The sequence below is a fragment of the Melanotaenia boesemani genome, chromosome 1 (assembly GCF_017639745.1).
Source record: "Melanotaenia boesemani isolate fMelBoe1 chromosome 1, fMelBoe1.pri, whole genome shotgun sequence".
Classification (NCBI taxonomy): domain Eukaryota; kingdom Metazoa; phylum Chordata; class Actinopteri; order Atheriniformes; family Melanotaeniidae; genus Melanotaenia; species Melanotaenia boesemani.
Genome location: NC_055682.1, coordinates 22,754,381 through 22,770,194, shown reverse-complemented (window position 1 = coordinate 22,770,194; position 15,814 = coordinate 22,754,381). Strand labels below are relative to the sequence as shown.

At 37.2% G+C, this 15,814-nt stretch overlaps 1 protein-coding gene across 1 annotated transcript; it reads right to left on the bottom strand.

Moving 5' to 3' along the window:
• Positions 1-9,894: 9,894 nt before the first annotated feature.
• On the bottom strand, positions 9,895-14,784 carry LOC121644536 (ammonium transporter Rh type C 2). The gene is made up of 11 exons (XM_041992561.1): positions 14,498-14,784; positions 13,959-14,151; positions 13,677-13,827; positions 13,429-13,576; positions 13,144-13,310; positions 12,896-13,033; positions 12,248-12,384; positions 11,898-12,022; positions 11,496-11,569; positions 11,344-11,417; positions 9,895-11,255 (listed from the first exon to the last, which is right to left on the bottom strand). Exons 1-11 carry the CDS (start codon positions 14,721-14,723, stop codon positions 11,222-11,224), a joined length of 1,467 nt encoding a protein of 488 aa, XP_041848495.1. The 5' UTR covers positions 14,724-14,784; the 3' UTR covers positions 9,895-11,221.
• Positions 14,785-15,814: the final 1,030 nt, after the last annotated feature.

The following is a 15,814-nucleotide window of genomic DNA, read 5'->3' as shown; positions in this document are numbered from 1 at the left end:
GAGATGAGCATGTTCAAATAATTTGTATGTGTGAATAGAAATAGAAAGAACTTAACCTGGAGGTCCTGTAGCTGCTCATATCTGCAAGCAATAATGCATAATTTCCTGAGAAATTTCTGTACTTTCATCACAAGACTTAAGCTTATAGCTGTTGTTACTCATTTCAAAGTTGCACACAAAATAAATTCAACGTGATCCAAATGTCCAAAATTCAAGATATACATTCACAATGTTGCTTGTTTTTGACGAGATCTCGCTCATACACAAATACAAACAACATTAATGAAAACTAGCTCACGGTCCGTAACGCTGGGAGGGAAAAGGTTTGAATTTCATCAGGAGAGCACACATCCACAAGGCCACAGTGTGTCTCTGCAGCCAGGCAAGCCAGTGTGTGCACATCAGGTTTTGTGAGGCTCTGACGAGATGTGACAGCCCAGCTTTCACTCAAAGATCCCAGAATTTGGTCCATTTTTCTGCCTTTTCCATTTACAATGCTTCAGTGGAGATTTCTTTATTTCAGAACGGACAATGGTCTCTTTATTTCTCATTCCCTACATCTCCCTCGTTCACACACACATACACACACACACACCCACACAAAGCCTCGCTGGCAGAAGCACGCACACTTGCTTGCTGTCATGCTCATTTTGATGGTAATTAATGACATCACCGCTGCATGCAGGAGCATGGTGGTGTGTGTGTGTGTGTATGCATGTGTGTATGAGTGTGTGTTTTGGGCTGTGTGTGGAGGGGGTTGCGTTTGTTTGTTGAGCAAACCGTGGGAACAGGGAGCTCTCCAGGGTGGCGAGTCAGGGCCTCCAACAATACATATTCTGTTGCTTTTCACCCAAACACCCTCCCTTCCCAAGAGAATCATTGCTCTCCCCAACCCTCCTTTCCGCCTCTTTCCCTCCTTTTTTCCATGACTTTCCCTCCGACGTTTGCATGTGTCGCAGTGTGCGCTGTGAAATTACTGCCCCCTCTCTGTCGCAGTGTCTCATCAGCATTACAGTTTGGTTTTTGTTGTCTATTTTATTGGTGAATTTGTGAAAACTCTTCACACATTTCATCTGAATAAATTTGTATTGTCATTTTTTAATAATTTTTGCTCTACAAAATCCAGAGACGTCAGTTTATTCATTCATTTAGAGGTGGGATTTACAGTTTAATACATTCTGATAAATTTAACATCTAAAACATGAGCATGCTTTTACTCCTAAGCAGAAAAACAGCCATCTACCTCTTGTTCTTTCTTCAACATATTTTAAAATCCTGTGACAGGCTTGGAAAAGGAACAAGTTGGATAGGATCCACTATGTTTTGTAATTGTATGAGAAGAAGCAACTTTCCACTGCTCTCTTCCAGTCACAGAGGGCCTTATAGCCAATCCCAGGATGGTGTAATTTTTCCTTCCATCTCTTCAACTGCTGAGTAGCTCCTGTATAGGTGCACAAAATGTCAGATATAAATACCACTGCAATTCAACTAAAGTATCATTACGGCTTTGGACAGTAATATTTATATATATATATATATGTATATGGTAACAAATTTTCTTTACTTAAGCATACTTATAGCATAATCTGGCTATACTGGTACAGGTAAATGGCCAGGTTGAGCTATATCTGTAAGCTCAACTGAATATCATGGACATTCAAACTACTCAAAATGCTTAAATGTGTTTATACAATTACAATTTCTTCATGGATATCTGTTACTGTCTACAGCAGCAATGATACTTTCAGAATATTAGGGGTATTGCAATGGTGTGAGTGTGTGTTAGGGCGATTCAAAAGCTGCAGATCAAGAAAACTGAAGCAGTATGAAGTAGCGTCATTCTGTAAAAAAAGAGTGTAGAGTGTGAATGCTCAGTTGAATACATGCAGTAACCCTAAAGACCGATATAAGAACTGTCCATGAACAGTAAAAGGTTTTTTGGCCATGCAAGATGGGAGTTTATATAAAACATACCATGAGTTCAGTCTGGGATTCTGATAAAAAAAAATGTGATCATTTTAATCTACATAGGTTCCTTTCATCGAGACAGAATTAGTAAAAACTTAATTTAGTGATTTTTAAAGAAATACCCAACATAATCTTGACCCCACAATCTGTAGTGTAACTAACTAGTTTAACAAAATAATGAAATTAAGACTCTTAAACCAGATTTAAAGATAATGCAGAAAATTATTTAAATTAGAAGCAAGCATATCTATAATAATAATATTTTCTCACTCCAACAAACATACACACTGAGATGTGAATGTACGGTTTAAACACATTTGTATCAGATCAAAACAACAAAACAAAAAATTCTGTTTCTATGAGCAGTTTTCTATAAGTAGCTCATTTCTCTCCCTCTCTGTATCTGTACCATTGAATCCTTATGTTCCAAGAATTTGATTTCTACTCTCTTTATAAATACAGTGAGATTGCTGACAAGTTGAGGAGACGCTTGGTCTTTTGATTTCACTTTTACTAACTTTGCTCTAAAAAAGTCCTTATGTGTAATTTACTGACATTTCGTAACACATCTAGATGGAGATTTCTAGATGAGAGAGATAAACTTATATATATATATATATATATATATATATATATATATATATATATATATATGTTGTAGCTGAAGTCTTTGTCTGTCAAAATTTATACCAATATGATAAACACAGGATTTAATGTTTTATCAGTACAACAATAATCAAATATTATTTCTTGAGCATTACTCAGGCTTTGAGGGCCAGGTGCAGCTAATTAACTCAACCATTCAGCTTAGACCCCTCACATGTTTTAACCAGCTCTGATTTCTACTTCTTTCAATCCAAGCAGGGAACCAGTGGCCTTTGTGCCCAAATCAAAGCACTCCCTTGGCTATGAATGGTGATTTCTCTGGTTCCCCTCCTCACTAGTACCAACTAAGAGGTCCTGCCCCCTGAGACTTTCCTCTTTGACCCCAACAAATGGACTTTTGTGAAGTCGATAAAAACGTAGTGATTGGTCTTTAGTGATGCCTGGTGTTGAGGCAGATGAGAAATCACAATGACAGAAAGGATCCAACTGAGAGATTGGTGGAGCACTGCAACCAGCAGGGTGTCTTGTGAAGTGATATCAGCTTTACAGGCGCAGGACAGAGATGGTGAGATGGTCCATTACAAGGTTATCTTTCAACAAACTATCACAGCTCACCATGGCTGCACCACAGTCCGCCCTGCGCTGTTTTTTTTTTCTTTTTAATCTGAAAGAACTTTATAAAATAACAAAAATTTCACAGAAGCTTTTTACTGGTGTGCTAATGAGTTTTACTTAGACCACAAGTTCTTCTTATATCTTGCTTAGTGGTATGAACAAATAATTTTTTGAGGACAGTGAGAAAATGCAGGTTTCTCCATTCACCTATAAGCCCAGATGGACTCCTCAGTCCATGTCAATCAGCTCAAAAAGGTGATATAATTGCCAGGGCAATATGGGACAAGGCTGCTGCCTTTGGAGTCTCCTCCTTTTGCCCGTTGCACCTATTCTCTTCAGTTCTACACTCACTGATTGTACTCCCCTCCCTCATTGTCCCACTATCCTCCTCGAACAACAAACCAATTTGTCCCCCGGCTTGGCTCCCTCAACCCCCCCACTGCGTTATTTAGCCCCTCTTCTGCACTTCAATGGCAGGTACTGATTAGAGAACTTCCACGACCTCTTTGGTAGTCCTTAAAAGTCCCTCCTCCTCTTCCCAGCAACCTTTAATCTGATTACAGGCTTTCTGCAGCTTTTCAGAGGAGGCCAGCCCCAGGAGGACAATAGCAGGCCAAGTGGTTTCACAAACACTCTCCCCAGGGTCATATGATTCACAAGAGGAGGTGCGTTTACTCTCCATTGGCATCAAGTCCCTCAAACTCCTCCAGCACAGTAATTTAAGAGATCACATCTCTGTTTGAGTGCCTCTACTCTCCTTCTGGATCCTGTAATCAAGAAAGATTTGAACAATTTCTTAACACGCTTTTTTGAGTCAAGATCCATTGTGCAATTACATGACCAAAAGAATCAAATCACATTCATTAAGACTAAAACCTTCAATAATGCGCAGAGACTAATTTGGTCAACTTATTATGAATCCACCCAAAAACTCAGTTTTTCTTTGGTAGTGTTTTGCAAGAAGGTCAAGTGATTTATAATCCGAATCAGACTTTGCTTTGTTGATCCATATTCAAGTCATGTTCAACATTATCAAAACAAATGAGTATATATATATATATATATATATATATATACTCTTTGATTCTCTGGCCATTTAAAAGTAAACTTAAATGGTAGTATCTACTGGATCCCAATGTTATTATTTTAAAATGCTTTTAATCATTCTAAATTTAATAGGAATGGCTATTATAACTGAATTGGATTTTAATCTTTATTTGTTGTATTCTTGATAATTAAAAGTATAAATGACCAAAAAGCTAAAACATGTAACACACAGCTCTTGTGTGCTCTGTTTTCTGGCAAAGCTGCTACACTTCATACAGTAAAAGATATGGTATAATTTTGATGCAGATCTAAAGGTCTAAAGGCTTTTTGATGAGGCCTTGAGTTTTGATACGGGCCTAACTTGTGGCGAATCCACCCCTGCCCTGTTAGGAGTAAGATAATTGAAATGTTAGATGCTTGGCTGGACGCTCTAATGCTTGAATCAAGTCAGCATTGTCTTTTGGGCCTTGGATCATGCTTACATAGGCTTCATAAACCAGAATTTACTGCTGTACTAACATGTTTTATTTCAGCAGTCAGGATCAACCTTTAACACTGGAAAAGCTCTGTTAGACCAGAGAAAAGATAATGGACCCAGTTCATGACAAAAAAAAAAAAAAAAAAAATGTATATGAGTTAAACCTCTATAACTGTTAAGTCTTGTTTGCATTTTAGAATAAGTTTTTTTATTATTACAAAATAAGTAGATGTGAAAGTGTAAAAAACTTTAATTACCTGAATTTTTAATGTTGCTTTCTATTATTTTATATGTGTAATATTTAAAGATAGCCAAATAACTTTTTTTCTTCTTTAAGCATGCCGTGGAGCCAGAACCAACTCTAGGGGCGGGCCCCGGTGGGCAAGGCCCGGCCATTCACGAGTCAGGCCCTCCCATCCAGTCTTTCCATTTTAATTTATATACTTTTCAATATCATTTTAATTATTTTTTATTATTTAACAGTTATTTTTTATAGGGGTACAAAATTATGAAAAGTAGAATCAGTTCCCATATGTGCTTTTTTTGCATTGAGAAAACTTATCTCTTGAGATATTGGCAAGTTGTGTGTGTGTTTATATATAATGTGAATGTAATCACCAAATACTGCGATAACTTTAATAAAATAATACATTCTTTAAGTTATCATGCTATTTGGTGCGAAGTCATTAACTAATGAAGTAGCAGCAGACATAAGAAAGCTATCCAATGATAAGTGAGGAAAGGAACATGTGTCAGGTGTCACACAGCAAGAATCAGCCACTACCATGATTCCAGCGATGTGACGGCGCCTAGCAAGATAGTAACCATAGCAACCACAGGTGCATGATTGTTCCATCACAGTTCCTCTTTGGCTGGGATGTGGAAGTTTGTTGAGTGACTAAAGCATGATGGAAACATCTGCGTTGTGCTGAGCATTTATGTTGTTTTGTGTAAAATGTGATCGGTGGATCTGAACATCTGTCACGTAATGTTGCTGTTAAGGTTTTTTTGATTACCTGATCTCTACCTCTGACAGTCTATCATTTCTTTCTTTTTTCTTTTTTTTTAAGAGGAAAAAAAGTTTTTAAATTTTTTCATTGTATTCCATACCTAATCTGCTTTGACATGGGTCAAATATTGAATTATTAAACTGTTATTTGTCTTCCTATAGAGTTAAAATTCATTTGATAAATGGGGCCTGGTACTCTGCCCTGGACTACATGGAGCACATCTTGCCCTCTGTAAGTCCGATTTGTCATTTGTTATTTAATAACTAATGGTTTCTTGCAAATATAAATGGTTTTGCAAGTGATGTGCTGTAACCACAGTATGTGCCATTTTATCTGTGTTTTTGTTAAATGTATGTGTTGCTGTAAAAATGATAAACAAAAATTTGAATTTGGATAACAGATAAAAAAAAGAATGGGCATTGACTGCATATAATATCTGTCGTTACATTAACAGTGCAGGTGATGTAGATAATGTTTTAGTGAACCAGTAACAAAGACTTTAAGGTCATACCAGAGGTGCTTTAACCCCACAGTTAACTTATTACCTCCTAACTCAATAACACATCTACCAGCAGAGGACTTAACAAAGCTAACATGAAGAACACGTCCAGCCAGTGCATTTAGAGTTCATTAATGTCACAGTGACTGGTCAGGAGATGATCCCATTGACTGACCTGTTCAGGCCTCATTATCATCAAAATAAAGGAAGCAAGAAGGTCAGAGGCCTCAGGGCAGCAAGTGTGCCCACAATGATCTCAAGGAGCTGGCTTAACAATCTCAGCCTCTCCAGACTCACAACGTATGTCGGGGCAGAATGAAGCTTCAGGCTGTTGTTGTAGAGAGTAAAGTAATTAGAGTTGTGTCTTTAATTCACAAAAACACTCAAAATCATTTTAAACAAATTCATTTTAAGCAAAACAACATATGTGGGTAGTGGAAATGCATCAAACAGCCAACACAGCCAATCAAGCAAAATCAGCCTGAGCATAAAGCAACTAGAGTCCAAAATTATTCAAACTCATGTCAAATCAGGATTTTATTGGATTTCTATGTGATCAATAAGTTTTTATCTTAAAACAAAGAAAACAACTTAAAGATAATAGTTAGACATTGTGTTAAAGATGTTAGTAACAGATATTTGTCATTTTATTAACAAACATGAGATTTTACAGAAAGAATATAAATTTTTATTTATTTATTTCCAAGTTTAATTTAAAAAGGGACCAATGCACAATACATAGCTTCAGTAAATTCTAAAAAGTAAATTGCATGCATACAGGTTTCTAGTCAAGACTAATTTGCAACCCCTGTCCCTGGTTAGGCTTTTGTGGAAGAAATTTTACTTATTATGCTCTATATACAATATTATAATCTACTATAATAAACTATAATTACTTCTTTTACAATATTCTTTTATAAATTGTGTTTACACTGATTGTTACTATATTACACTTTTTATATTGTACATTTTTACTCATCATGGTTTAATTCACTTTTAATGTTTATTCTCTTCATATACATGCTCTGTTAAAAGTTCACTACGAGGGTAAGATGAGCTTTATCTGGTCCTGCCCCAGACCCTCAGTCAGACTGGTTCTGGTGGAGACACAACTATGTGAGGTTTTTTGACGCCAGCTCTTGGAGTTGTGTGTCCACCCAAGGTCTTCAGGAAGGAGGATTCCTTCTACAAAAATGTACAACTATTGTTTTTCCTCTTGCCTCCCCAGAGTCTCTCACGACTTCACACGAGCCTGGACGACTACTCTCAATTACTTGCAAGTAATTCTGTATTCAATAATTTTCCTGTAACAAACCTTATACACTTTTACTTGTTCCAAACTCTTGGTACTTTTTCTACAACACTTTCTAAACAGATAAAACAGTATTGTGTTAAAAATACTCAAACTATTAAAAAAGGCATTCAACAAAATCTGTGTTTACAATAAAGTATATCAAACACAGGAAACAGCTGATGTGTCTTGATCAGGAGATGTGGAAAAATTGGCTTTCAGGCAAAAACGTCTCTGGACGCTGACTTGAATAATAAAAAGAAGTTTATTACAAAAGTTCAGACATTAAAACAGATTTCTGCAGCAAAATCTGGAGATCCCAAAGCCGGAACGAAGACCTAAAGACCTGATGTGTCGTTCTGTCTTATATAGGGTTTAAACAAAGAAAATTCCTCAGTCCTGTGTCCTCCAATCATAGAGTTTGCCTATAGGATGCTCATTTGCATGGAATGCATGCTCTTGTGTCAATCCAGTCTGTGGGACAGAGAACCTTATATGGTAAAGACTTAAGTGTGTACCATACAAATGCTATGCTTAGATACCTCACAGCACAAGGATAAAGACAGTTAATAAATAAATTAAGGTGTGTGAATGTGTTTGTGTACGCATGTGTGTGTGCTTACATGTGTAGAATAATTGCATTTATTGTTTACAGACAGTTTCAGCCATTCCTTTGTATGCCTGTCCAAACCTTGAGCTCTGTCAATTTCTAGAGTTTCCGTGGTAATGCATTCCATAATTTTATACCTATCACTGAAAAAGATGATGGCTCAAATGTTGTTTCTACAAGTCAGTTTCGACTTACTTACTTTCTTAATTCTGATCTGAGCTTGTTTACACACTTAAAAACCAATTTTATGAACAAGAAATTAACAAAACTGTTAAAACTCAGTAAATTATGTTTCCTCAGGATGAGGCAATGATGCCATCTTACTGTTGTTTGATCCAGTATTTTAAATACTTGTTTATAAAGGGACCTTAATGGTGTGATTGTAGTTTTTATTTATTTATTTATTTATTTTTTGTCCTGACCCCAGATAGTCACACATCGTGTGTATAATCTGCAGTGAGAGATATGTATGGTCTTATTAAATGGAAACAATTTAGGTGCATTTTGACAGTTTTACAAAGCCTTGTAACATGTCCATCAAATTTAAGTTGGAAATCTAAAATCACACCTAAAGATTTAAACTCGCTGACCTCTTCTATCTCTTTTTCTTCAAACCTAATTTTCATTAACTTTCCATCTGATTGAAAAAGATGTTGAGACTGTCTTTTTATAATCTGACACAGCAGACTTTTTTTATATGATACCTGTGGTGCTATCTCAGGGGTTTTGGCAGACATAAATAGCTGTATCATTAACATACAACATATAAACTAAAAAGTAAAGGGCCTAAAATTGAGCTATGTGGAACCCCCATTCTACTAGTCTAAAAAGATGGAAAGGCTCTGTCTAAAACCATTCACATTTATTAATACAGTAACTTATAATCAGCAATTAATTGCGAAAACTTTATTTAGATATTTGCAGCTAATCTTTTGTCATTATTAGCAAGCTTGTGTATCATCAGGTTTTTGAGCAACTCCTCTTTTGCAAAAGTATAAACCGTACATCCTCCTTTCCATCTCTCTAGTCTTTAGCTCCCTGCATTTACCCTGGATGGTATTCAGGTCTAGATTCTGCCTGAGTCACTCCATAAGCCATTCTGTTGTTCTTTTTCACCAGTCCATTGTTTCTGTGCATGATTGTTTGCTTGAGGGTTTTCTGCAGGTGACTTGATGTTCACTTCCAAAATGATGTCCTCTTTCTGATGGTGCTGTGTACATGTTGAGAAATCCTGCTTGACTACAAATATGGTGTTTGTCACCTTTATCATAAAATTCCCCCAGGCCAAGTTAAACCCATGCAAATACACACATTTACTTTGAGCAAATTTGTTGAACCTGCATGCACTCACATTTTTCTCCTCATGGCTCCAACTTATGGTGTAAAGGGGAAGTTTAATCAAGAAAAGAGTGACCATGTTTCCTCAACTTGGCGATGATACAGTAACTGTCCTTTGTTCTTCTTTTGTGGGTGAAAACATGCTGCACAGCTTTTGCATTAATGTCATCTTGCAGTACAGCTTCAGAACAGTCAAACTTATTTCACAATTCAAAGAGGAAAAAATCATGTCAATCGGTTAAGATTTCATTTTGTATGAGTGGGTTTATTGTATCTTAGTAGACAATGATCAGTACTAACTCACTATACATATTGGACAGAGTTACTTTTAACATGTCACACATGAGAGCATATTTACAGTATTTATGGATGCAAAAAATAAATCTCTTTGCTCATGTATTTGGGTTGTTATTAATGGACAGAGGCAAAATCTCATATGACTATAATTTATTCCAGTTTTTCAGCATATTTTTGAACAAGACTGCTTGTGTAAAAAAAAAATTAAAGCAATGGTTGGATGTAAAGAGGGAAAAAAAAGCCAGGTTAAAGCAACATTTTCATTTGTAACAATGATACAATGCAACTTGCTAATTAGCAATGCAGTCACACTGTGATTGCATCATCATCATCATGTACTGTGCACTGCTGTTTTAAAAAAGAGCATCCACCCTCAAAACTGTAGCAGAACAACTTGTCTGAAATATTGCATCAGCTACTACAACCTGCCAGATGAGCATAATCATTTTCTTGCTTAATGTGCCAAGTGAGCTTTTTGTTTTTCATTTAAAATGACATTTCAGCCATAAATGTTTTTAACTGAGCAGTTGCACAAAGATTATAAATGTTTCCTTTTATATATTTGACATTGATAAAATATTAATTAAAGATTAATATATATATTTATATATTCCTCAACGTTTTTATTAGTGAGGCCAGTAATCAATGCATTTTTGTAAAAAGAAAGATTGACTGATGAGGTAATGCACTTTCTTGAGCTCCTTGGAGGTAACGTTCAACAAGAAGCTGTATCATGGTTACTCAGAGCTTCAGTTTTTAGAGTCAGATAGTTTCCAAACATATAGTGTGTGATAAAGGTGAAATTATATGTACAAACAGCAAGACTTACAAAATCTAATTTAACAAAAAAGAAAAAAAAAAAAAAAAAAAGGAAAGAAGAATAAAAGAAAAAAAAATCTAAACATAATTTAACAACACGAATACTTCTGATTCATAAACACATTCTTTTATGCCTGCACTACACTATGCAATGCTTTTAACAGACTCTTCTTTCATCAAAGGATATTATATTTAAAGGCTTGTTATAGGCCTTAAAAATGTGGTATTTACTTTTACTCATGAAATCACAATACATTTCAGAAAAAAACGTTTTCAGAGTATCATAATCAGCTTATAGTACATAAACACAGCATCTCTGACCTCACATCATACAGACTGGAAACAGAACATTACTTTTCCAAACCAAATTTATAACATCACTTACACAATGAGAAAACAAATCTGATTTAGCAATTAAAATAGCATTCAGATTGAATTATTTCCCATATATTAGATTTTTTTTTTTAATCTGTGGCATCTGATAATTCGACAAGCCTGACAAATGTATCAGGTGTAAGTGGTGCCAAACAGGAGTGTCAGAGAATCTTTGTTCATTCTTATGGTATCTTAATAAATGAATGTTGCTTCTCAGCAGCATCAAGTTCAACCCAACAAAATGGGTTTGGGCTCCCAGTGCTTGGCTCTAAATTTGCTCCATAGTGAAGTTGGACTCTGACCTGTTGAAATGTGAAGATGAAAGTCACAGTTAACAAAATATTCTTCACAGGAAGGAGCCAATAATACAAAATTTCTTAATGAGCTTACATCTCGTGATGCTTGTGGGTCATGTGGTTGTTGTACTCCAAGACAGGAGGGATGGTCTCCTCATCTTCAGGAAGCTGCAGCCATAATGTTGTTTTAGAGCGGGCAAATCAAAGAGCAAGTACGCCATCTAGTGGCAGAAAACACTGTCTTACCTCCCAGTAGGCCTCATCATCAAAGCAGTTGTCATCAGCAGGATCACCCCAGATGGGCAACTTCAGGATAAAACCTTTAGAAATATATAAGGCGCTTCATTAAAGCATTAAGCCTTTTAAATTTGTTATTTTTGGCCGTGGTAAAATATTTTAATTGTTTTATTTATTTAGTTTTTAAAGGAAAACTGAGAAAAATGAACATCTTTGTAACTGTAGTGCAGAGAAACACAGACACTGTGACTGATTATTACTATATCCATTTTTTGGTGGGGAAACATTTCAAACTTCTTTCATTTCCTAACATCTTTGAAAAACTATTACAAACCACAAAACCCTAATGACAATATAGATTACAGATTTCTTGAAACTTATGATAGTACAGTGGAAAACTTTCAAACTCACCAACAATGGCTCCTCCGATGAGTCCAAATGCCATCGCCACACATGTGCCAGCAGCCTGAAAGCCTCCCTGCGTTCCCATACTCCTGTTTTGGTACTTGCCTTCCAAGTTAAATGTCTTTATTAACCTAAGCAAACACACACAATATATATATATATATATGTGTGTATATATGTGTTTCTGAAGGATTTTGCATAGTCACTTCAATCGAAGCAGAAACTGTGAATGTGTTCATGACTGGGTGTGTGCTTTCATGCAATAGCGTGTTTACATTCACTGTGATAAATCAGCAAACATGTCTGGTCAGGTTTTTGAATTTCAGGTTTTAAATGTGTTTGTGTCTATCCCTCACCCCTCTTTACTGTAGACAGACTCAGAAGCTGTTGCTGCGACGATGGCACCTATGAAGCCACCAAGCATGCCCGGCACTGCGTGAAGGTTGTGGATACCGCATGTATCTTGAAGCTTGAAAGACCGCTCTAAAACGGGCTGAAAACAGTGAACAGTGATATACTGGTTAGATGTAGATTTTCGCTGTGGTTATAATGTGTTCCACGTATGTATCTACTTGTTTTCTACTATTCAACTTAAGTTAAGGCAGTGGCTCCCAAACTAGGCGGCAGGCCCGAGAGTTATGCCGTAGAGGGCGTAGCTAGGCTTGATGTTATTTTTGGCAATGAAAAAGGGGCCCTGCAGAAAAAGTGTGGGAACGACTGAGTTAAGGTAATTTGTTAAATATTAATGAAAATATCCTTTCACATATTCCATTTCCACTCTTCCAAGTAATAATTGGCGTAGTTCTTAGAGTAACCTTTCTCTCTGAGGTAGGGTTTAGTCACCTTTCTGTTTTACATTAATAATGAAAGTAACTGCACCAAAAATAACTTATTGTATAATCCTGGTACTTTCCACTGGCACAAAGTATCTGTGTAATACTGTTTCCTCCTAACACACCGTCTGGAGCAACAGAAACCACAGAGGCAAAGAACTGCAGGCTTACCGTTACGACCACATAGCCAAAGGTGGAGATGATTCCCAAGCAGAAACCCACAATTAGGGAGCCATAAGGTGTGATCATAAACTCTGATGCTGTCCCCATAGCAACAGCTCCTGCCAGAGAGGCATTCTGGATATGTACCTGTCAGGTAAAACAGCATATTAGCATTGAGAACTACAAGGGTGTTACCACATTGCTTGTGGAGTTACTGAGGGATTGATTTGTGCTTTATTCAGTCTTTGCAGCCTTACCATGTCCAGTTTTCCTTTGTTCTGAAACATGCTGGAGATGGCCACTGTAGTGAGAACAGAGGAGGCGAGGGCAATGTAGGTATTGATGACTGCCCTGTGTTGAGCGTCGCCGTGGTCTGTGATGGCTGAGTTGAAACTGGGCCAGAACATCCACAGAAACAGGGTCCCTATAAGAAGAGAGGATACCAATCAAACCACTGTTAGAAAGAAGTCATAATCGTCAACAAACAAAACACTGGTGGATGAGGAAGCAAAAGTGTTAAAGTGTGAATTGTAGTCACTTACCAATCATTGCAAACACATCAGACTGGTAAGTTGATCCCTGGAGGCGTTTACTGAGGTTGAGGTTTGGTCGGTAGAGCACCCAGGAAATAGCTAAACCATAGTACCCTCCAAAGCAGTGAATGACCATGGAGCCGCCAGCATCTCTGCACTGTGGAGACATAAAATTGTATCACTGCTAACTATAACTGCTCTCACTGAGGGGATATAACTTAGCCCCCTATGGTATAGCTGTGGCTGATGGGACTCACATGAAAGAGTTCGAGGATGATGAATTCCTCCACAGCAAACAGTGTAACACCAAATAAGGTGACAACCATCAGCTGGACAGGGCTTACTTTGCCCAGGAGGGCCCCATAGGCAATCAGAGAGCCGGCACAGCAGAAGTCTGCATTGATCAGACTGTTTAAGAGAAGAAGAGTTGATTACTTACTGGAAATATTTCTTTATAAGGATCATTGTTCCTGATAACTAAAAGAACGTGGTTTCATTTTTTTATGTCACACTTGGCACCCAACTGCAAGTACACTTACTTTTCAATGCCGATATAGATTTTTCCAGTGTCGGGGTCGAGGGAGTGGAACCAGCCTTGCATGAGAAGAGCCCACTGCAGACCAAAAGAGGCAATCAGGAAGTTGAAGCCCACACCGCTAAAGCTGTAGCGTTTCAGAAATGTCATGAGGTAACCAAATCCAACAAAGATCATGACATGAACATCCTGGAAGCCTGTAGAAATTAGGAGGGGGGAGTAAGTTGTTGGAGCACAATAAGTAATATACATGAGTGTAACAATGCTTCAAATGTTCAATTTTCAGAAGTAATTTTCCTAAACGTGTTGTTTCAGCATCACACAATTGTAATGGTAATTTATGGTATTTTCATGACCCCTGACAATTCAGCAAATACAAATTTGCAACATTTTCTGGCATTGAGCATAACATAGATTAACAAAACAACCAATAAAATGCATTTGTCAATCGATCTGACATTCTTAAAGCACCAGGATCACAAAAGTAATATTTCATTCAAATCTGCTGCTGGTATTGGAAGGTGACTTTCCTGTTGTACTTACTGGGGTATCTGTAGTAGAAGTCATTCTCAATGTCACTGGTGATGTTCTCCTCTTTTTTAGTCTCAACCCAGTGTGCATCGGCTTCCGCATTATACCGTACAAAAATCCCAAACAGCACAATCATAGCAATCTGCCAAACGAAGCAGACGGCCGGCAGACTAACACGCATGTAGGTGTTCTTCTGTGGGCCAAAAAAGTTTCCTGTACCGCCGCAGCAGTTCCCCATCTTGGTGAGTTTCTCCTGATGATATTCTTATGATGATGCTGATACTCTTCAGGCTGGCTGCTGTCTGTGACTTTCAGCTCTGTGTCAGCATCTTTATATACATATTTGCAGGTGTGTGTGTGTGAGGGGGGGTGGTGGGGTGGTGACAGTTTTCACCATTCAGAGGAAAGGTGTGGACTGATCATACCTGTTGGGGGGTAAACCACTCCCTATCTGCTGTTTTTACATTCACCACCAGGTAACACCATTAAAATGAGTAGCAGGAAGTAAAGAAATTACTGCATCTACTATATGAAGGCAGAACAGGCAATCCCTAGTTTGTAAACAGATACGACTTCATCTCAGGATGTCATGAACCCAAGACATTATGTTTCACACACACTAGGAGGTTGTATTGATTCTAGGAGACACTGACACTTGTAACTGCAGACAAGATCAATGCATGGTACAGCTAAATGATTTTTAGGTGTCTTTGGATATGTTTGATTAGAAAATACTGCAATAAGTAATCGGTAGAGAAAACATTTAAGATTAAAAAATTAAAATCTGCATTTTAAGCAAGATTTTAGATTATAAACCACATTGTTGAGGTATACAGTTTTCACAATGTTCATTATAAAAAGAACAGCCGATGCAAATTTGAAATATTTAGGACTCATCAGAGTAGCACTGACCTCAAAGAAGCTGACTGTATGTTAAGAATAGTGAGAGAAAGCTGCTTATATAGTTCCATGAAAGGCAAATAAGAACAACTGGTTGATTGCAATGCAGCTCAGCCTCGAAATCCAAAATCTTCTTAGATGACTATTGTCATGATTCAGATCTAAAAATAATGAGATAGCAAAATGTACTTTTCTAGTCCTAACTATGCATTCAATGCATCAATCTAAACCTAATCATCAAAGTACAAAAGCAAAAGAAATGCTGACAAGTTGAATGGATCTCAATTTAGTGATATTTTGCATGAGTGTCTGCAGATAAGCAGCATCCACCAACCTTCCTCCTGCTTATAAAACTAAAATAACAGCGTTATGTGTGTACCTTATTGTGCCATAATATCTCCACGTATAGCACGTAAGCTAATCACAGAA

What these genes read in the sequence shown, in the direction of transcription:
- LOC121644536 (XM_041992561.1), bottom strand. Translation starts at nt 14,723, where the DNA reads ATGGGGAACTGCTGCGGCGGTACAGGAAACTTTTTTGGCCCACAGAAG. An exon ending in ATCTATATCGGCATTGAAAA is followed by an intron (nt 13,828 to 13,958) that starts GTAAGTGTACTT and finishes TCTCTTAAACAG; the next exon opens with TCTGATCAATGCAGACTTCT. An exon ending in TTGGCTATGTGGTCGTAACG is followed by an intron (nt 12,385 to 12,895) that starts GTAAGCCTGCAG and finishes CACTGTTTTCAG; the next exon opens with CCCGTTTTAGAGCGGTCTTT.